This window comes from Dendrobates tinctorius, unplaced genomic scaffold (genome assembly GCF_039654945.1).
Source record: "Dendrobates tinctorius isolate UK_male_01 unplaced genomic scaffold, ASM3965494v1 ptg000133l, whole genome shotgun sequence".
In the NCBI taxonomy this organism is placed as follows: domain Eukaryota; kingdom Metazoa; phylum Chordata; class Amphibia; order Anura; family Dendrobatidae; genus Dendrobates; species Dendrobates tinctorius.
The window spans coordinates 47,806,735-47,828,628 of NW_027361801.1; the positions used below are offsets into that span (position 1 = coordinate 47,806,735).

General features: G+C 42.2%; 1 protein-coding gene across 1 annotated transcript in view; it reads right to left on the reverse strand.

The window, feature by feature from the left end:
* Positions 1-21,894, reverse strand: part of NRK (Nik related kinase) — a 427,476-nt gene that overhangs the window by 44,791 nt on the left and 360,791 nt on the right. The window contains exon 28 of the mRNA XM_073543628.1: positions 8,455-8,555. Within this exon, the coding sequence (XP_073399729.1) occupies positions 8,455-8,555 (101 nt within the window). The remainder of the gene's footprint in view (positions 1-8,454; positions 8,556-21,894) is intronic.

Sequence of the window (21,894 nt, forward strand, 5' to 3'; positions counted from 1 at the left end):
CTCTTCCTCTCTGAAGAAACAATTTGCATAATTAATATAAAAAACAATGACACAGCAATATCGATGAAAGAATAAGGGTTCACATTACGTTTAGGCAGTTCGTTAACGGTGCCATTGCCCTCCATTGTCGGGTGCATCGTGACGCATGCTGTAAAGCAGCATGCGTTTGTGATGTGCCGTTATTATTATGGACCTTCGGACGCGGGCTACAGTGTCTGAGGCTCCATCACTGCTAGTACAGATAAAGCATCCGCGCTAACGGTACAGCATTAACGCAGACCGTCAGCGCTATGCGTTGAACGGTCTGCATAACGTGATGTGAACCTGGCCTAAAACAATTATAGATCTTGGAGGAAGGGAAGGAAAAGTTGAAAGTGCAAAAACTATAAAATTCCTGGGTTATCAATAGGTTAAATCCTACATACAGGAAAAGTAGAGCATGTGCCTTTCTTTGTCTATTACAATACATACAGCAGGAGCAGACTGTGGTGTCCTCTATCCATGTAACATACAATCCCTGACAGAAGTTATGTCGCCTATCCATGTTATGTAAATAAAAGCTTATAACCAGGGCTGTGGAGTCGGAGTCGGAGTCGTGGAGTCGGAGTCGGTGCTCATTTTGGTGGAGTCGGAGTCGGTATAAAATGGACCGACTCCGACTCCTAAAATATATAATAAATTGGGTACAGTAATTCAATGCAGGATGTGCTGAATATTTTTTCATAGGAGTTTGGGAAAGTTATGAAATGTCCTATAAATGGCTGTTCTATTCCTGATCTAAGGCTACATTCACACACAGCGTTTTTCCTGTGTTTTTTGAGGATACGTTTTTCAGCTGCAAAAGCAGATCAGCTTTTTAAAAAACTGCATCACCTGAAAGGTTTTTGAGCTCATAGATAATGTTTTCAATAGCAAAAGCAGATTAGAAATCTGCTCTATCTATCCATTTATCCATATCTGTCTATCCATATCTTATCTGTACCAAAAAGAATGAAAACCGGGTAGTACACCAATATATATTCTGTTCTATCTAAATATCTTGATTATTGGATCATAAAAATGATTAAATGTCTGAGGTTCACATTGTACTACAATAAATTTTTCACTTAAATATAAGCAATATGTGTGGGAGTCGGAGTCGTGGAGTCGGAGTTGGTGTAAGGGAAATTGAGGAGTCGGAGTCGGAGTCGTAGGTTTGGCTTACCGACTCCACAGCCCTGCTTATAACCTGATGTTAAATTCATCCATTGGTTGTATAAATTATTCTTTTGAAAGCTGAAACCCTCCGTAATGTCGTTTTGGTTAAGAAAATAAATTGGCATCAATGCAGAAATATTGATTATTTAATGGACACTGAATGGTCAGATTTTGGCAAGACAAAAGTTTTGTCGCCCACAGAAAGTAATATGATATTCAAACAAATAATTAACTTAAAATACAAATATATATTGCATAACATTGGTGAATGAAGTTGTGGTGCTATTAGAGTCATATTTAATATTTTGTGTGACTTCCATAAGCTTGAAGGACTGCATCCATGCGGTTCAACAAAGATTCATACAATTTATTAATGAAGTCATCAGGAATTGCAAAGAATGCAGTCTTACATGCTTCCCAGAGTTCATCTAGATTATTTGGTTTTGTTTTCCAAGCTTCCTCTTTCATCCTACCCCAAACATGCTCAATGATGTTCCTGTCTGGTGACTGGGCTGGCCAGTCCTTGAGCACCTTGATCTTTTTTGCCTGGAGGAACTTTGTTGTAGAGATGGATATATGAGATGGAGCACCATCCTGCTGCAGAATTTGACCCCTTTTATGATTTGGAATATAAGAGGTACCTAATACTTCTTGATATTTTAGGCTATTTATATTGCCTTCCACCTTGCATATGTTTCGCACACCCCCATACTGAATGTAATCCCAGACCATGATCTTTCCACCACCAAATTTAACTGTTTTCTGGGTGTATTTTGGATCCATACGGGCTACAGTAGATCTCCTGCAGTATTTGCGGCGGCTGTGGTGTAATTCTACTGAAGATTCATCAGAGAAAGCCACCTTCTTCTGCTTTTCCAGCGTCCATCTGTTTAGCAGGTTGTGGGACTTTGCAAATGCCACACGGTTTTTTATTTGCCTTTTGTTTAGTGCTGGCTTCTGGGCACTGATTCGACCATGGAGGCCATTTCGAGACAGAATCCTACAAAGTGTTCTAGTTGACACAGGGACTTGAAGTGACCAGGCCTGTTGGAGCTCTACTGCAGTGGAAGAAAGGCTTGCTTTGGATTTTCTAACCAACAAACATTCCTCCTGAGCAGTTGTCTTGCGGGGTCTGCCGGACCTGGGCTTGTCAAACACTTCTTCAGTCTCTTCAAATCTTTTTTTAATGCTTTGTACTTGACGCTGAGACACATTAAAGGTGCGAGCCAACTCTGCAGTGGATCTGGTCTTCAGCCTCTTGATAATCCAGGCTTTGGTCACAGGGTGGATTTTTGGCATGCTGTCAGAGCACAAGTTGAAGCTCAAGTGAAGGTCTGGGGTGCTGGGCTTCTTTTTATACACACCCACTGATTAACCGGTCATTTACTGAGCACAGGTAAGGATGTAAACTAGGTTTGGGTACATTATTTGACCAGGCGACAAAACTTTTGTCTTGCCAAAATCTGACCATTCTGTGTCCAATAAATGATCAATATTTCTGCATTGATGCCAATTAATTTTCTTAACCTAAACCACATTTTGGAGGGATTCAGCTTTCAAAAGAATAATTTATGCAACCAATGGATAAATTTAACGTCAGGTTATAAGCTTTTATTTACATAACATGGATAAGCGACATAACTTCTGTCAGGGAATGTACTGCAGAGCAGGTGTTTATGCCCCTTCTGTATCTATGATGTTACATACAAAAGAGCAGAGCGTGGTGTACTGCAAATGTCTCAGCTGGTGCCTTGTTTTAAAGGGATGGTACCAAATTGTCATGCCTCATACCAGTACATTTTGACCACACCAATACCCATTCCCATTTACCAATTTTTTCTACCCCAGCAGGAGGAGATGTCAGAGGGGTCGGTGGTAGTGAGGGACCATTCAGCAAACTTCCCAGGACTGCAGGGCATAGACCCAAATTCTGGACTGTCTGCTATATCTGGGATAGTTGAGACTAGACATGAGCACATCTATTCAAGGGACTCCAGTCCAGAGTCCAGGTCAGTGTCATTCTCATTTCTAGTTGAGATTTATAGTTTTTGGGTTTTTTTTTTGTGGTGAACTCGCCTGCACCCTGCAATAGCACGATTACACAAAATTTTTTCGCCCTTCTTTATTCTTCTGTGCAGGTGCCACAAAGTCACTGCTTCTTCCGCTCCAGTGACCTCTAGTGTGCACGATCATAAGGTGCTCTCCCCACTCCTCAGTTACAATAAGCCAATACCCATAGGAAGGAGGAAACAACAAGTATAATCACGCTATTGCAGAGCGCAGGATTATGGGACCACCACTACATCTCACAGGGCACTGTGACACTGATGGGAGGGGACTGGTACGCTAGTAAAGACCAGAGGCAGAGTTTTCTTCCAGGCACTGCATGCCCCAGAGCCTGGAAGAATGTATTACCATAAAAGAATAAAAGAGCAGTTCCCCACAAGGATACTGCTGACATGAGGAATACAGGTATGACTATTTTTACCATGCTATCACATACTACTGTATGCCCATATTAATAGGCTAAAAAATCCCAGGTGATGACAGATTTCTTTTAAGAAAGTAACTGCAGTTTTTTACATACATTTTTTTAAACTGCTGCCTGCAATGATAGAGGTTGTTGGTTCTAATCCTGATGAAGCCACATCACAGTAAAGGAAGAGACTTGTCTAGTTAATTAATGTACATATATGCATAGCAAAGATGCCAGGCTCTCCTCTCGAAAAATACCAATACTATATTTTCCTTGGAGCAGTATTTACTGGGAAATTGCCTGATTGGCTGCAGCTTTCCCGGCAAAATCAGCTGTCTGCTAGGGGGTCCTAAAAGCAGGATTGTCACTCTCAAATAAGACCCCTTTAACAGCATGAAAGTGTTGCATGAAATTAAAGGGAACATCTCATCGGATTCATGTTGCCCGGACCACGGGCAAACCATGGAGCCTTTTTAAAATAGGCCTATATAATGGCACATGTTTAACAATAAGATGAAATATGCTTTTAACCCCTTCCTAAGATCTACCTTCCTACATTTCCTACACGGCTACATTATGAGTGCATAATCTAGGCCACAAGGCTTATTATAGATCAGAACCAACATTTTTCACTGAGCAGCCGTTATTGTTTGACTTACGTTTGTCTTGGAAGATTTAGCAGAAAATAAAGCAGTAAATGTATTATAAAATAAACCTGATTGAAAATGCGATGTCTCCTATGACAATGTTCCCAGTGTATGTCTCCTCTGAAATCCCCTGTTACATCTCTCCTTAAATCTGTGTTGTTTGAAGGCAGCGCCGGGGATTCTAGCTTAGAACTCTAAAGACTTCCAATCAGTTTGATCTTGGACCTTGCTGCCTGTGAGCGCGCGCCGCTGATCCCAGTGCTGATACTCAGATATAAAGAGCACAGTCTCACATAACTAACCTTTGATTTGAAGGTTATAGCTTTGGATTGTAGTCTCAACTGTGCCAAGCTTTATACCTAAATTATTTTATTTGAACCGCAATTTTTTTTCTAGATCATTCAGTTATGAAAGCATAAAAGTAAACCTCATTTCAATCATTAGCATCTCTGATGCAACTATTTAATGTCTCATTGAGATAAGATGCAGATACAATGTATATTTATAAATTGCATCTGTTCTCCCAATAAAGCTTATTAGCATGACGTTCCTAAATGGGTTTTCCCATGAACAAAAGTTAATTTTAATGAATAGATCTTGAAATAAAAATAAGCTCCACAATTGGATTTGTTAAAAAAATGTTCCTGTGCTGAGATAATCTTATACAGTAAATGTGTCCTGTATGGTATTACTAAAGGTACATATACGGCACCTTGCCGTATTTTCGGTCCTAGTGCGATCCGACTAAACATCTGTTCGCACTCGGACCAATGTTACTCTATGGGACTGTGAACATGTCAGATTTTTTCCTCGGACCAAGCAGGTCTGAGGAAAAGGATGCTACATGCCCAAGTTTAATCCAGTATCCTGATTGCACTTTTCCTGCAAGTCCAAGCTCGTGGAAAATCTCAGACTGCATTCGGATGACATCTAAGTGCAGTCCGATTTCCATGGATGGATAGATTGTAGACTTTTATTTAATCCATCTTCAACTCTTCCGAAAGAATTGTATCGCCCTATGCTGACACTGATAAAAACTCTCAGATCAGAGCATTAGCATCCAACATTCTGTTGTATGAGAGAATCTATGGTGGTGTGTCCCTGCCCTTAGACTGATAGATTATTGTGAGAAAGCGCTCTTTATAATGGTTGTTTCACGGTAATCTTTCAGTAAAAACAAGCTGACGATCACTCGATATATGGGCAAAATGCTTTTTTCATTACGTGAAATAATTTCTTGTGCAGCACAAAAGATATTCATTCTCAGCAGCACCCTATCCTGTGTAAACAGGACTTGCGCTGCTGAGAACAATGGCAGCCTGTGCGCACAGAACAATTTGTGTCTGCCTGTGTAAACAGGCTAATAAATGACTGCTGGTTAGTAAATGTTTACAGATCAGCGGACTTTTACTGCGTTCCGGACTGTGTAAAAGGACCTTTATGTGGGCTGTCCATACAGTTATTTATTAGCTTTGTATAATTGGCTGGAGTAGCAGGAATCTCTCCACCTGTTGTCAAAGAGTTGAGCCATTTGTTATAGATTGGAAGCCATCGACAGAAAATGACCTTTTGCTTAAATCAGGTTTTTAAGTTAAAAGTATATATTTAAAACAAATTCATATCACAATCTTTGTTAAAAAAAAATAGGTTGGGTGGTTTTCTAATGATGGATTCCTTAAAGGACGTATGTCAAAACCCTGCAAAACTATAGACAACTTTAAAGAGGAGACGGTGTATACCCTTCTGTACAATTTTAGCAGCAGAATTAGTAAGAAGAACATAATTTGAGTCCAGCATCAAGAGCAGAGGAGATGAAAGGAGAAGCCAGGAGAACTTCAGATAAGGGACTGACAAACTTTTGGGAACTGCCTGCCAAAATAAAACCTCATTTAATCATAAAAAGTGGTTGTCTCAACCTCTAAAATGTGGCTACATTTGGAAAGTGCTCATAAAAACAAGCAACTTTGCCGTGTACATTTTGCCAAAAATCGTTCCTGTTGTAAAGAATGAAGGGATTTTGAAATTTCTGGTTATTGCTCATAATCTAGGCTATCAGCCACCTTTTCAGTTTATTAAAGGTGATCGGTTTCCTAGGTGAGGAGCACGCACATGCAAGCTCTTTGCTCTACAGCCTGCAAGAGCTGTTATGAAGTTGGTCAGATTATTTGATCTGGCAAAATGTAAAGCTCCTGGTGCTCCTCCAAAACTGTAGAGGCAAAATTCTCTGTGCCTGCACCATCTAAAAGCCCCGTCTCACATGTAGCGAGATCGTTAGCGAGATCGATAAAACGTCACAGATTTTGTGACGCAACAGCGACCTTGCCAGCGATCTCGCTACATGTGACACATAGCGGCGATCGGCCCCCCCGCTGGATATCGCTGATCGTGCTCGAATGTCCTGTGCCATTTTTGGATTGTTTGCGTCCCGCTGGCCAGCATGCATCGCTGTGTTTGATGCCGATGAGCAACCTCGTTGGCGACACAGAACTAGGGGACGCAGGCGGGAGTCGTCAGAATAGCTGCTGTGTGACAAGGTACCAACGACCGCCGAGGTCGTTATATGTATTGCCGGATGGTTGCTGCGTCGTTGAGTAGATCTGCCTGTTTGACAGCTTACTTGCGACCATGTAGCGACCCCCAGCGATCCTTACCAGGTCATATCGTTGTCGGGATCGCTGGAGCTTCGCTTAGTGTAACGGTACCCTAAGAGAGCACAGTTAAGACCAGTAACCCAACCATGCCACTGATAGTCCAAACAATCAATGTGCACCTCCTCCTAACAAGCAGGAATATGCTCAGCAGGGGAGCAGTGTGCTCCTGAAGACAAAATATAAGATTAACCCTTTAATTTTTTTTCTACAGCAATTCTTCTTCTATACATCACTCCTATGTTTTGAGATCAGCAGTTTTGCAAGGTCAGAACTGCTGACAGACTTCCTTTTGGTGCAAACTTTACCCCAAAATGTAATAATTTGAAATGTCACTACTATGGCAGCATTTTCTGTCCCTGGTGGTGATTTTATTCATTGTATAGTAGTATCATTTGGGAACTGTATGGTGGTATTATTTTGACACATTGTGACATATTGTATTACATAAGGACGAGTAGGTGGTAGTATTTGACTTTTAAATGCCTCTATGATGTCTGATATTTATTAAGCTGGCCAACAGCTATCTCTCGAGCCCCCCGTACAATGGAACGCATTGACCCTTGAGGTCCAACTATCCGAGCCTTAGGTTCTACAACACAATCTTTTGGTCGACAGTTGGGAGGTTCCCGCCCACATACACATGAGATGGTCCGCCGATCATCAGGTTCGGACCACTTTTATCTAATCAGTATGGAGGCATTTATTACCACTTTGCCAGTCCCTGGGCTCCATAATCATAGAATGACCATCCAGAATTAATTTTAAATCTCTGAAACAATAGATATAACTCTAGTCTTTTTCCTCTCGGCAGCACTAATGAATTGATTTATCTTAGACATCAACATAAGATAGAAACTCTTGTACTGTAGCAATGTAATACTAATGAGTCGCCATCTTTCCTGAACTGGACTTGTTGATGCGGATCTATTAAACATGCTGGGTTGATCCAGTTTACCAATGCAAACTATACAACTCACTCTGACACCCAGAGATCAATAATGTCTTAAACAAAAGGCAAAGAAAATGCTTAATTTTGAAGTTTCCGTAATCGAAAACTAAGATAAATTTCAATATATAAAGTCAATCCAGATTTACGACATGGCAGATAATATCACTCAGAAGCTTATAAACTCATACACCCGAGTAATAACCTAATAGTTTTAGGTCATTGAAACTTGCACATAGATAAATGATAAAACTGTCATAGTAAGACTGAAAATAAATCAGAGACTTAAAATATGAGTATTGTCCAATTTACTGCGTGAGTCATCTCAGCAGTGGTTGATTTCTGCTGGAGCAAGTAGCTGTTCTAGTCCTAACATGAGCAATAATCTGAAATAAAACTAAATGAGGAAACACTTTTAGGGGAAAGAAGAAGGAAGACGAGAAAGTGTATTTTGGAAAGCGCAATTTAACGGTAGTTGGACTGACACTGTTCAGTGCACAAGTGGCACATTTTATACAGAAATGATGGATGGCTCACCTTAAAAGCCATAAATTTATGGTATGGCTTTGGCGCCCATGCATACACCTCCACCGAGTTCTTCAGAGCAATAACAAGGAATTTTATTCTTTCGTATTTAACTGCAATGAAAAGAAAAGAAAAAGAAACATCATGAGAAGAACAATAATTATTATTGTAAGAGCTCATTGTGGATTTATCCTATCAGTATATACGGTACCTACTGAATATTAAATGTGTCCATTACAATAATCTTTAAAACATTTATCATTTCCATATAAGCAATGTACATACTGTATAGTATGAGCTGTTTGGAAATACACATTTACCAGAAAAGCAATGGTTCGGAGCTACTAGTATTCTAGGCAAGGATAAATCTATAGTTTCTAATAGTGAATTAAATCATCACTGTCATTTCAGGTGACTTTTTAGAATAAGATTTTATGTATGTGTCCATGAAGAGTAAGTGATAAGGAATATTTTGCATTTTTCACCAGTTTTTTTTTTCATCCCCTCTGTATGGTGATGAGCAAGCACTAAAATGCTCGGGTGCTCGTTGTTCAGGTAGAGCTAATTGGAATACTTGGGTACTTGACCCGAGCAACGAGCCCAACGTTAGTCTATGGAAAATCCAAGCTTTTTTGCCACGACCCTGCCCAGATGTCTTTCTAGAGTATCAAAACGTCGGAAATGTATGGGGACAGTGCACAAACAACAAGGGAACATCATGGGGAACACCCCTGTAACCATTTCTCACTCCTAGGTCACTGCTGTGACCACTGTTGTCAGAGTGTGAGGCTACCTTTACAGGCGCACAGTAAAACATGCAAAAACGAAACCAAAATGAATTTTACAGGAAAACATGTTAAGGGACATCCTTTCCAGAGTAATAATTTATATGTAAGGCAAAATAAATAATCCACCAAAAAATGCTCCTCCACACCTTTGGCTATGTTCACACGTAGCGTTTTTGATGCGTTTTTCAATGTTACCATTGCTTTTAACCAATACAAATGCATTTACTGGGAAATGTCATTGTAGCATTTAACAATCTTAGCTGGCCATGTGGTGTGTGACACATCATCAGACACATCTTGTTTCATTTATGAAGGAGGGACTCTGAAAGTCACAAAGCCTATTTTTATAGGGGCATCAGTCGGCATTCCTATTCTTAAAGGGCCATTATAAAACAGTGGGTCTCCTATACTGTTATTGCCTATGAATTGAGTGGCTGGGCTTTCAAAAATTATGACGCACCCCAATACCCCTTTCATGAGACATACAGGAGGGCCTCCTGAAAAAATGTTCCCATTATAAGAAAGTGGGTCTCCCATAGTGTTTTTGCCTATGCATTGAATGCAAGGGCTGCCTTGCCCCAAAGTTACAAGCACCCCAATAACCTTTGGAACAGACGTACTGGATGGCCACATGAAACCAAAGTTCCCATTATTTTTCATTTGGTACTGCCATACTGTTAGCCTATGCATTGAATGCAAGGCCCGCTCTGCACCAAAGTTATATGCACACCAATAAGCCTTTGAACCCACGTACTGGATGGCCACAGGAAAACCAAGTTCATATTATTCATTTGGTTCTGCTATACTGTTAGCCTATGCATTGAATGCAAGGCCTGCCAAAAATTAGGAGGCACTCCAATGCTCCTTTGAAGAGACGTGGAGGAAGGCCTCATAAAAAAATGTTCCCATTATAAAGGAGCAGTTCTCCAATACTTGGAATGCCCATACACTAAGTGTATAGGCTGAGAAACATTTCACCCTGGGGGGGTACATATTGTTTAAAATTTTTTAACGGGCATGAAAAACACCCTTTCAAAAAACTAGAGTGGCTGTAGTATCACGGAACACATTCACCCTCGTGTTCAAGTGGTGGTGGTGGATGAGGATGAGGAGAAGGAGGATGACACCAAATAGCCAAAATCAGGAAGTGTATACCCATGTGTGGGTGTGAAGATGTCCATGGGAATATACCTCCCAAAAAAAGACACTGTATTGGAGGTTATGTTTCGCTGTTATCATTCGGTGGTGTAGAGAAGTCTGGCCCAATCCAGCCCTTGTTCATTTTTATAAGATTCAGCCTGTCTGCGTTTTCAGTTGACAGGTGAATGCGCTTATCAGTTATAATTCCACCAGCTGCACTAAAAACACGCTCTGACAAAACGCTAGTGACAGGGCTGGCCAGGACCTACAAGGCGTAGAGAGCCAATATATGCCACGTGTCCAGCTTGGATACCCAATAATTAAAAGGCACAGAGGAATCACAGAGGACGTTGGTACGGTCAGCAGGGTACTCCTTCAGCATCTTCCAAAACATTCCATTCCTTTTGACATTACCCCGCGCCTCTGGGTGAGGGGAATGGGAGGGTCAGAGAAAACTCTCCCAGAACTTTGCTAGTGTTCCCCTGCCTCTGCTGGATTGGAGTTGTCTCTCTCGCCTGTACTCCTTAGGTGTCCAACAAACTGTGGTGTCTGCCGCCAGCATTTTCAGATGGGAATTTTTTTAATAACAAGAGCACTCTGGTACTGCACCATTTTAGGAATTAGCATAAGGATATAAAAGTTAACCTTTAATGGTTTCTTCTAAAAAAAACACATATAAGGAAAACCCAAGTGTAGGGGAACCTACCACCCATGTTTTCTTTGGGGACTTCTGCTAAACTCCTGCAGCTGTGCTGTATAGCGGAGGTCCCCAAAGAAAACACGGGTGGCACTACATAGCCTCAGTTATACACAGCGTTTTCCGATGCGTTTCGTCCTCATTAGGACTCATCAGGGGAGTTAAGAGAGAAATAATGCTACCTCCACTATACAGTGCAGCTGCAGGAGTTTCCTCCATAAATGGGTGAGATCTACACTATATGAATGGGCAATTCACTGAAATGTGGTGAAACTGCAGAACATCAATGTTTCTGGTTACAAAAACCGTCATTTAATCAATAACTTTAATAGGGAATGCTCATCTGTGGATGGGGTATCGTGATTCCGCTTCTTTGGATATTTGACGGTGTTGAATAATTAATTTTTGCCTCTTTTTGCTGCTACTTATTTATGTGTTTGACAGCCTCTAGCAAACCTCAATTGAGTGATGTTTTGTGCTTGATAGTACTATGAGTGGGTGATTTCCACATCTTTTGGTTTGCTGGCATATTGAGATAAAAATAATATGAATTTGCACTTTATGACACAGATTAATGAAGATAATGTTTTAAATTGGTGTCTGAATATGTTGATTATTACTAATGATTATGAATTAGGATGTGACACAACTTGTTAGAATTTATTATAGAGTGTAAGATATTGCATCTCTATAATTTTGAGTCACATTATCCTAACAAGAGGCCATATATTCATTATAGTAGGTCTGGTAGACCTCTGATGAGACTGTTTTAAATTTTCTTGCTTTCGTATGTGGGTTTTGGGTTCCCCTACGCTTGGGTGTTATGGATGGGTCACCGAGGAGGAAGGCAGGAACAGGCTAAGCCACCAGAAAACCAGAGAGGTTGGTAACTAAGCGGATTGCAGACCCCTGATCCTATCCACACAACTAGCAGTAGCCGTGGAGCATTCCTAATTATTGTCGTCAGGTGGAGAACTTCCATCCACCTGGCCAGCTCCACTACTCTCAGTAACCACCAGAGGGAGCAGAGGGAGCTTCGGCTCAGAACTTCGAGCATGGGAATTCACAACAGTACCCCCCCTTGAGGAGGGGTCACCGAACCCTCATCCACGCCACCAGGCCGATCAGGATGGGCCCGGTGAAAGGCACGAATCAATCTCTTGGCATGGATGTCAGAAGCAGAGACCCAAGAATTATCCTCCTGGCCATAACCCTTTCACTTGACCAAGTACTGAAGTCTCCGTCTGGCCAGACGAGAATCCAATATCTTCTCTACCTCATACTCCAAATTACCCTTAACCAGTACAGGGTCAGGGGGCGCTGCCATGGGAACGACTGGCTCCACAAACCTTTTCAACAAAGATTTATAAAAGACGTTATGAATCTTAAACGTAACTGGAAGAGCCAAAACAGAAAGAAAAGGGGTTAAGGATTTCCAAAATCTTATAAGGTCCAATAAACCTTGGCTTGAACTTTGGAGATGCAACCTTCATAGGAATATTTTTTGAGAACAACCAAACCATATCACCTAATGGTCCTATGCCAGTTGGAAAACCATTGGGCCTTTTCCTGAGAGTGGGACAACTTATCCATTGCTTGGTCCCAAATCTGCTGCATTCTCTCTACCACAGAATCCACACCTCGGCAGGCAGAAGCTTCTACCTGCCCCAAAGAAAATCGAGGATAAAACCCAAAGTTACATAAGAAAGGAGACATGTAAGTGGCAGAGCTAGTCCTATTGTTTAGCGCAAATTCGGCCAAGGGCAAAAATGAGACCCAATCATCCTGATCAGCAGATATGAAACATCTCAAATTGGACTCCAACGTCTGGTTTGTTCTCTTAGTCTGCCCATTGGTCTGAGGATGAAATGCAGAGGAGAAAGACAACTGAATTCCCAGTTTGGAACAAAAAAGCCCCCCAAAATCTGGAAACAAACTGGACCCCTCTGTCCGACACAATGTTCTCAGGAATCCTGTGCAAACGAACCACTTGTTGAAAAAAACAAGGGCACCAACTCAGAAGAAGATGGCAACTTTGGGAGTGGTACAAGATAGACCATCTTAGAAAATCTATCACAGATCACCCAAATAACAGTCATTCTCAGAGACAGGGAGATCAGAAATAAAATCCATTGAGATATGGGTCCATTTCCTCCTGGGCACAGGCAGGGGCATCAACAAACCACTAGCACGAGAACGGGGCTTAGACCGAGAACAATTCCCACACGACTGCACAAATTTCCTGACATCACGAGATAAGGCAGGCCACCAAAAAGACTGACTCACCAAATCTCTGGTACCAAAGATAACTGGATGACCAGCCAACGTGGAGCAATGAATTTCAGACATTACTCTTTTCCTCCACTGGTCAGGGACATATAATTTTCCCATAGGGCATCGTTCAGGTTTATCCTCCTGAAATTCCTCCAGGGCACATCTCAAATCAGGAGAGATGGCGGAAAGAACTACACCCTCATTTAGAATGGTCGTAGGCTCGGTCTTGTCAAGAGAATCCACAAAGAAACTCCTAGAAAGGACGTCCGCCTTAACATTCTTAGTGCCCGGAAGGAGACCACAAAATTAAAAGGCGTGAAAAACAAGGCCCACCTAGCCTGTCTAGGATTCAAGCGCTTAGCTGATTCAAGATAAATCAAATTCTTATGATCGGTGAGGAACACAACTTGATGTCTAGCTCCCTCCAACCAATGTCTCCACTCCTCAAATGCCCACTTCATGGCCAATAATTCCCGATTCCCCACGTCATAGTTACGTTCAGATGGAGAAAATTTCCGAGAAAAGAAGGCACAGGGATTCATCTTAGAGGTTACCGGATCTCTTTGAGACAAAACGGCTCCTGCACCAATCTCAGAAACATCTATTTCCACCTGAAATGGGAGTGAAACATCAGGTTGCCGTAGAACCGGAGCAAAGGTGAATCTCTGCTTAAGCTCCTGAAATGCCGCGACTGCCTCTGGAGACCAATTCACCACATAAGCGCCCTTTTTGGTCAAATCCGTCAGAGGTATAACAATACCAGAAAAATTACTTATAAATTTACGGTAGAAATTAGCAAAACCCAAAAACTTCTGAAGAGCCTTCAGAGAAGTGGGCTGAACCCAATCATAAATGGCTTGTACCTTGGCCGGGTCCATTTCAGTAGCAGACGGGGACAAAATTAATCCCAAAAACGAAATTCTCTGTACACCAAAAAGACATTTCGATCCCTTAACATACAGAGTATTTTCCCTCAAAATCTGGAACACAGTCCGGACATGTTCCACATGAGAATCCCAATCACCGGAAAAAATCAAAATATCATCCAGATAAATGATCTAAAACTTATCCAGAAGGTCCCGGAAAATATCGTTCATAAAAGATTGGAAGACGGAAGGGGCATTAGTGAGCCCAAAAGGCATCACCAGGTACTCAAAATGTCCCTCCGGAGTATAAAACGCCGTCTTCCATTCATCCCCGTGCTTGATGCAAATAAGATTATACGCCTCCCTGAAGTCAAGTGTGGTAAACCAACAAGGACTTTTAACTATGGAAAATAAATCAGAAATCAGCGGTAACGGGTACTGATATTTAACAGTGATTTTGTTAAGGGAACGATAGTCAATACATGGCCTTAATGAGCCATCTTTTTGGACCACAAAGAAAAAACCAGCACCCAAAGGTGAAGAGGATGGTCTAATATGACCCTTCTCCAATGATTCCTTGATATAAGATCACACAGCATCATGTTCAGGTACAGATAAATTGAAAAGCCGACCCTTGGGAAATTTACAACCAGGCATTAACTCAATTGCGCAGTCATAGCTCCTATGAGGAGGCAAAGACGCGGACTTACTCTCACTAAACACATCAGAAAAATCAGCCAAATAGTCAGGAGCGTCTTGAGACTGGGGAGAGGTGGAGAAAACAGGAGTGTCACAAAGAACACACTGACAACTCCAACTCACCACAGACAGAGATTTCCAATCTAAAATAGGATTATGGGTTTGTAACCAAGGAAAACCCAGTACAATAGTATCATGTAAATTGTGCAACACCAAAAATTTACAATTCTCTTGATGGTCCGGGGCGACCTGCATTACCACCTGGGTCCAAAACTAGGGTTTATTCTCCGCCAAAGGGGTAGCATCAATCCCCCTCAAGGGAATAGGGGTTCTCAGGGGCACCATGGGGAAACCACAACGCTTGGCAAAGTCAAGATCCATCAGATTCAAAGCTGCTCCTCAATCAACAAAGGCCTTAGCAGAAAAAGTAGACAAGGAGCAGATCAAGGTAACTGCCAGCAGGAACTTAGGCTGTACACAGCCCACCACAAATGCGTGAGCAAAACGTTTTTCTCGTTTAGGGCAGACAGAAATAACATGAGCGGCGTCCCCACAAAAAAAGCATAACTTATTATGCCTTCTGAACTCTTGATGTTGTGCCCTAGACAAAACCCTATCACATTGCATGGGTTCAGAAGTTTGTTCAAAAGACAGCACCGCCTCTCACGTACCTTTTTGTTCACGTAAACGTCGATCAATTTGAACGGCTAATGACATGGAGTCGTTAAGACCAGAGGGGACAGGAAATCCCACCATAACATCTTTTAGAGTTTCTGCCAGACCTTTCCGAAAGAGAGCTGCTAGAGCATCATCATTCCATTTAGTAAGGACCGCCCACTTTCGGAACTTCTGGCAATATAACTCCGCAGCATCCTGACCCTGGTTCAATGCCAATAAGGTTTTCTCAGCTTGATCAATAGCATTAGGTTCATCATACAACAACCCCAGGGCCTGAAAAAACGCATCCACATTAGCCACAATAGGATCTCCAGGTGTCAGAGAAAAAGCCCAATCTTGGGGATCACCACCCAGCAGGGAGATGATAATTTTAACCTGCTGCACCGAGCTCCCCGATGAGTTAGGCTTCAAAGCAAGAAATAGTTTACAGTTATTCTTGAAATTCAACAATTTTGACCGATCCCCCGAAAACACATCAGGAGTAGGGATCTTTGGTTCTACAGCAGATGATTGAGCGAGATAGGCAGAAATTCCCCGCACTTCAGCAGCGAGCTGCTCAACACGATCGGACAATTGCTTAGTCTCCATTAAGGAAAAAATCCTCCTACAGCCCCAGAGAAAAAGAAGAAGAAATATATAAAAAAATTCTGACACTTTTTAAAAAATTTTTTTTTGTAAACTTCTTTCCTTCTTTTCAGTACCCTAGAGTCTGCGGTTTGGCTGGTGATTCTGTTATGAATGGGTCACCGAGGAGGATGGCAGGAACAGGCTAAGCCACCAGAAAACCAGAGAGGTTGGTAACTAAGCGGATTGCAGACCCCTGATCCTATCCACACAACTAGCAGTAGCCGTGGAGCATTCCTAATTATTGTCTTCAGGTGGAGAACTTCCATCCACCTGGCCAGCTCCACTACTCTCAGTAACCACCAGAGGGAACTTCGGCTCAGAACTTCAAGCAAGGGAATTCACAACACTTGGGTTTTCCTTATATGTATTTGTATGTGTTTTTTAGAAGAAACCATTAAAGGATAAGTTTTATATCCATATGCTAATTCTTAATTTCAATTTTGGATATTTCATTCCTGCTACTAAGATTTACTGCACCATTTTAATAGACCTGTCTGCCTCTGGAAGAAGATATTGAAAGTCCTCCTTGTAGCGTGGGTCTAGAAGTGTCACCAACCAGTAATGAGTGGTATCACCGTAAATTTTCATAATGCGAGGGTCACGGGAAAGGCAGCGCAACATAAAGTCAGCCATGCGGGCCAGACTGGTAAAAGGCAAGCCTTCCATGTCCTCACCAACATGACGACTGACCATGGGGTCCCCCTCCTCCTCTCTGTCCTCAGACCATCCATGCTGAACAGACGGTATGACAGTTCTGCTTGTAGTACCGTCTATAGCGCATGAAAGTAGTTCCTGTTCTTCCTCCTCCTCTTCCTTATTGTCAACCAGTTCACGTTGGGATGACATGAGGCTGGGCTGTGTGTAATTACCCTGTATGCTTCCTTGCTCCATGTCCTCAAGCACCACCTGCATTGCATCCTCTTTCATTGTGAGCAGAGAGCTTTTCAGAATGCAGAGAAGCGGGATGGTGACGCTAATTATGGCGTCATCGCCGTTTACCATCTTGGTGGATTCCTCAAAGTTTTGGAGGATGGTACAGATGTCTGAAATCCATGTCCACTCCTGAGGTCTTATGTGTGGAGTCTGACCTGAATAACGACAGCCTTGTTGATGCTGGTAGTCAACAACTGCCCTCTTCTGCTCACAGATCCTATCCAACATACTCAGTGTAGCGTTCCAATGCGTGGAGACATTACACCCCAGTCGGTGAGACGGAAGCTGCAAACGCTGCTGAAGCATGGCAAGGGTGGCAGAAGCTGGAGCTGACTTTCGAAAATGTGCACACAGGCAGCGTAGATTCACAAGCAGATCTGGCAGCTCTGGGTAGCTTTTAAGAAAACATTGAACAATGAGGTTAAGCACATGGGCCGGGCATGGTACATGTGTGAGCTCGCCTTGCCTCAGAGCCACGACCAGGTTCCAGCCATTGTCACACACGACCAGGCCTGGCTGTAGGTTCAGCGGTGACAGCCACACATCTGCCTGCTCTTTCAGAGCTGTCCACAACTCTTCAGCATTGTATGGTTTGTCACCTAAGCACATTAGCTTCAGTACAGCCTGTTGACGCTTGGCTGAGGCATTGCTGCAATGCTTTCAGCTTGTGACTGATGTGCTCATTTCAGAGATGGAGGCTGAAGAGGAGGAGGATGAAGAGCAGGAGCTGTAGACTGTGGGGGCAACCCTGATTGACGTAGGGCCCGCAATCCTCGGCGTTGAGAGGACGTGTTCCAATCCAAGGTCCATCTGGGTCACGGCTTCCACTATGTTAACCTAGTGTGCTGTCAGCTAGATGTAGCGTCTGTGCCCACAAGCACTTGTCCACGTGTCTGTGGTTAGGTGGACTTTCCCAGAAACAGTATTGTTCAGGGTACGGGTAATGTTGAGGGACTCGTGCGTGTTTAATGCACACAGGGAGAAATAGTGTTGACTGAGGACCGAGTACCTTGGGACAGCCTCTGCCATCAGGTTGCGGAAAGCTTCCGTCTCCACAAGCCTAAAAGGCAACATTTCGACTGCAAGCAGATGAGAAATGTGTGAATTTAGTACTGTGGCCTGTGTGGCGTTGGCTGCGTATTTACGCTTGTGTTCCAATGACTGGGGTATAGACAACTGACAGCTGCGCTGGGACAAGGACATGCTTGATGATGGTAGTAGGTGTTGCTATCAGTGTGTCAAGAGTGGGAGAAGAGGGTTGCATTGACAATCCAAAACAATGGGCAGCACTTTGAACACATTAGTGGTCATAAACTTGTAAATAACTAATGAAAGAATAAAGTTATGTTAAAACCAAGCACACCATTGTTTTTTCTTGTGAAGTTCTCAATAAGTTTGATGTGTCACATGACCCTCTTCCCATTTAAAAAAATAAAGTTGGATCCAAAATGGCAGACTTTAAAATGGCCACCATGGTCACCACCCATCTTGAAAAGTTTCCCTCCTCCGATATACTAATGTGCCACAAACAGGAAGCAGATATCACCAACCATTCCCATTTTATTTAGGTGTATCCATATAAATGGCCAACCCTGTGTAACGTTTGTTATCTTCAGATGTACTATTGATATATGCAATGTTTATTGAAATGACAATGACTATTTCGATTATTCCCTAGTACAAATGAAATTTAAAGCCACACAGCATGATTAGTGGTGAAAGAACATTAAAGACTTAAAGCACCACTCCCGCGTTTATTTTTTAAATTGCAGTGCCTGAGTTGTAAATGCAACTAATTTTTATTCAGTATGTCCATGTTTTTACTACAAATCCAGGTAGATGGCCAAAATACAATGTCCTCAGTCCACAAGTTCCCAATTGGAGATCAGTAGTTCCACTACCCCTGTACCAGGCGATTCCCGCTGTCTCCCAACTTTTGGTATCTCCAGCCGGTATAGTGTGCAGTCACAGTCTATGTTCTTCCAAATGATGGATATCACGACTGTAGCTCATGGATACCCCTCCAGCCCAGCCATCAGCCGATCTCCAAAACTCCAGAGTTTATCCATTCCAGCTTGGATCCACTCCCTTCAAAGTCACTCCAAACAACTGCCTGATTCAACCCCCATGTCTTTTCCTCCCTCCCCTTAAACATTTTACTTTAGCTCATAGAATGAAGCATATTCCATCACCTAGGATTGTATGTGAGACCCCTGTGGTGAAGGCACCCCTGGGCCTACAATTCCCATCCACACAAAGGGCCTAGGCTGGAAGAACAATGGATTGATAGGATGATTGCTTTTCATCTACCTTTAGCAATCTACTGTCTGGCCTTAAGTTTACATAAGATCTAGCCTGCTCATCTTTCTTTGCTTACTGTCACTAAATGTAAACATTGATTCCTGAGGATGAACTGACCAACTTGCAAATCACTAATAATAAACAGAACGCAAATATCTAATAAAATACAATAATATCGATGTAACCGATGCTCCGTGCTGGAAAAAGTCTGTATCCTGTAGAGCTGTGGATTCCGCTCTACGCCCATTCATGCTATAGTCTTTAGCAAGTGGCCATCTCCTCACAAGTATAATGCTAGGTGCAGTGATCTTATGTTAATATAATCACTCCAGTGCTGAAAAAAAAACAAACAAAAAAAAAACTCCGGAGTGTTGATTTAAAGGGGATCTGTCCACAAGTTTTTGCTACCTCATCTGAAAGCAGCATGATGTAAGCAATGAGAAGCTGAATCTAATGTTATGTTACTTACATAACTGGGTGCAGCAGTTCTTATACAATCAGAGCTTTTAGATTTAGAATGAAGCAGAGCTGAGAAAGCTAGCCCCACCTACATTAGACTCTGAGTGTACTAAGTCCATATACAGTGAGGGGCTTAGTTGCTAACCTAGTCTGGCATTTTTTTTCTCTTAATGATAAATCCGTCACAGTTAGTAAACAGCACACACTTTGACAAGTGACACATCCCTGACTTCTGTGTTTCAGCCTCTATCTCCTGCTATGTTCAGATTGCATAGCAAAAACCTGCTGACAGATTCCCTTTAAATATGGGGGGCTGTTGGTAAGTAAAGAGTAAAATAGTTAATAAGTTTGGAAAATGTTTGTCCAGTTCCCTGGATTCAATGGGCAAGTAAAGCTGGTTATATACATATCAGATAGCTGTCTGACAAACACTCCTTTGGCCGTCAGTCATGCCATGCACTATCCCAGAGTTGTGTTCTCAATGAGGAGTGGGGAATAAGCTGCTGTAGAACCACTGTAAGGATGGCTTATCGTCTCTGGAAACACAATGCAGTCATTAAAATTCATCATGTCCAATCAATTACCTGGACGTCATCTGTCGGGGAGATTTGGGACACCATCGGAGTTACAAATTAGATGGTCAACTGGCCTGTTGAAAATATTAGGTTTGATTGCCATTAATCTTATTCCAATGGCTAGCTTAAGTTTTTGCAAATGAAGATGAGTGGTGTTCCATTTGTAGTTGACTTGGGCTTTGCAGACACACAAATCAACATTCTATAACTGGTACTTAGCTATATTGGTGACATCATTGTCTAAATCCTCCCATAACTATCTTCAGGACTCTGAGGAGTCTACAACTATGACCCTCCATGGACATTAGGAACCCTTCTTTTAGTGTCTAAGCTGAGGGACAAGTTGAAACCAGACTTGGTAATAGATGGGATTGAAAAGGGCTGTCTTGGGGGCAACCCTAGTCCTAGAGATGTCATTGAGGCAACCCCAGTCATAAAGATGTCATGGAGGTATCCATGTACCCCATTACTGGAACTTAATTTGGACCCACCTCAATGAGTGAGAACAGAGACCTGCTCTAAGGCCGGGATCACACTACCATGTGTTATGCGAGAAAAACTTGCACGAGTCTCTCACATCAGCACCCGCCACTGCCGTCGGCACTCATACCAGAGCTGCGGCTGCATGTATCTCTATGCAGCCACAGCTCTGGTCCTGCGGTACGGTAGTGTGATCCCGGCCTAAAATAGATGCTCTTGTTGTGGTGCTTCTATTACATGATGCCGGCGAATCAGCTGAACGTTGCAGGTTTAGTGCCTGGCTATCTGCACCTTCCAACTACAAAAATTGCTTTTTGATGAGACAATTCCCATATTTCAGCCAATAAAACAGCCCAAGGTTTTCAAAAATTGATTTAGAATTTTCACACCCCATGCTAATTTCTTTTACAGCAGATGAAGACGTCGGAAAGATGACTTTTAACTATCAAGTAATGAAATTCAATTACATGTAATAATCCAGAATTAAGCAATGCATTGGTCCTGAGTGGTCCGAATTACTGGTGAGTAGTGTTGAGCGATACCATCCGATATCGTGAAACATCGGATCAGATTGGATTGGACCGATACCAAAAACGTATCGGATATGGCCGATTCCGATACCGGAAACCAATGCAAGTCAATGGGACAGAAATATCGGAATAAAAAAAACCCCTTTCTTTCCTTGTAGGTTAATTCTACATGAAGAAAAACAACTAAGCATAATGTAGAATGTATTGAGGGAGGTGGAGGAGATATTTAAGGCATAGAGGTTTAGCCCAATTAAATGGAATAGCAGGAATAAATTTTTTTTTTTTAAAGACGATATTGACTATGTTAACCTTTTTTATATTTTGTCAGATATGTATGTTTCACTACTTCCATGCTCTTCACCTTCTTTTTTACTTCTCCCACACTTTCTCCTTCATGATCCTCAG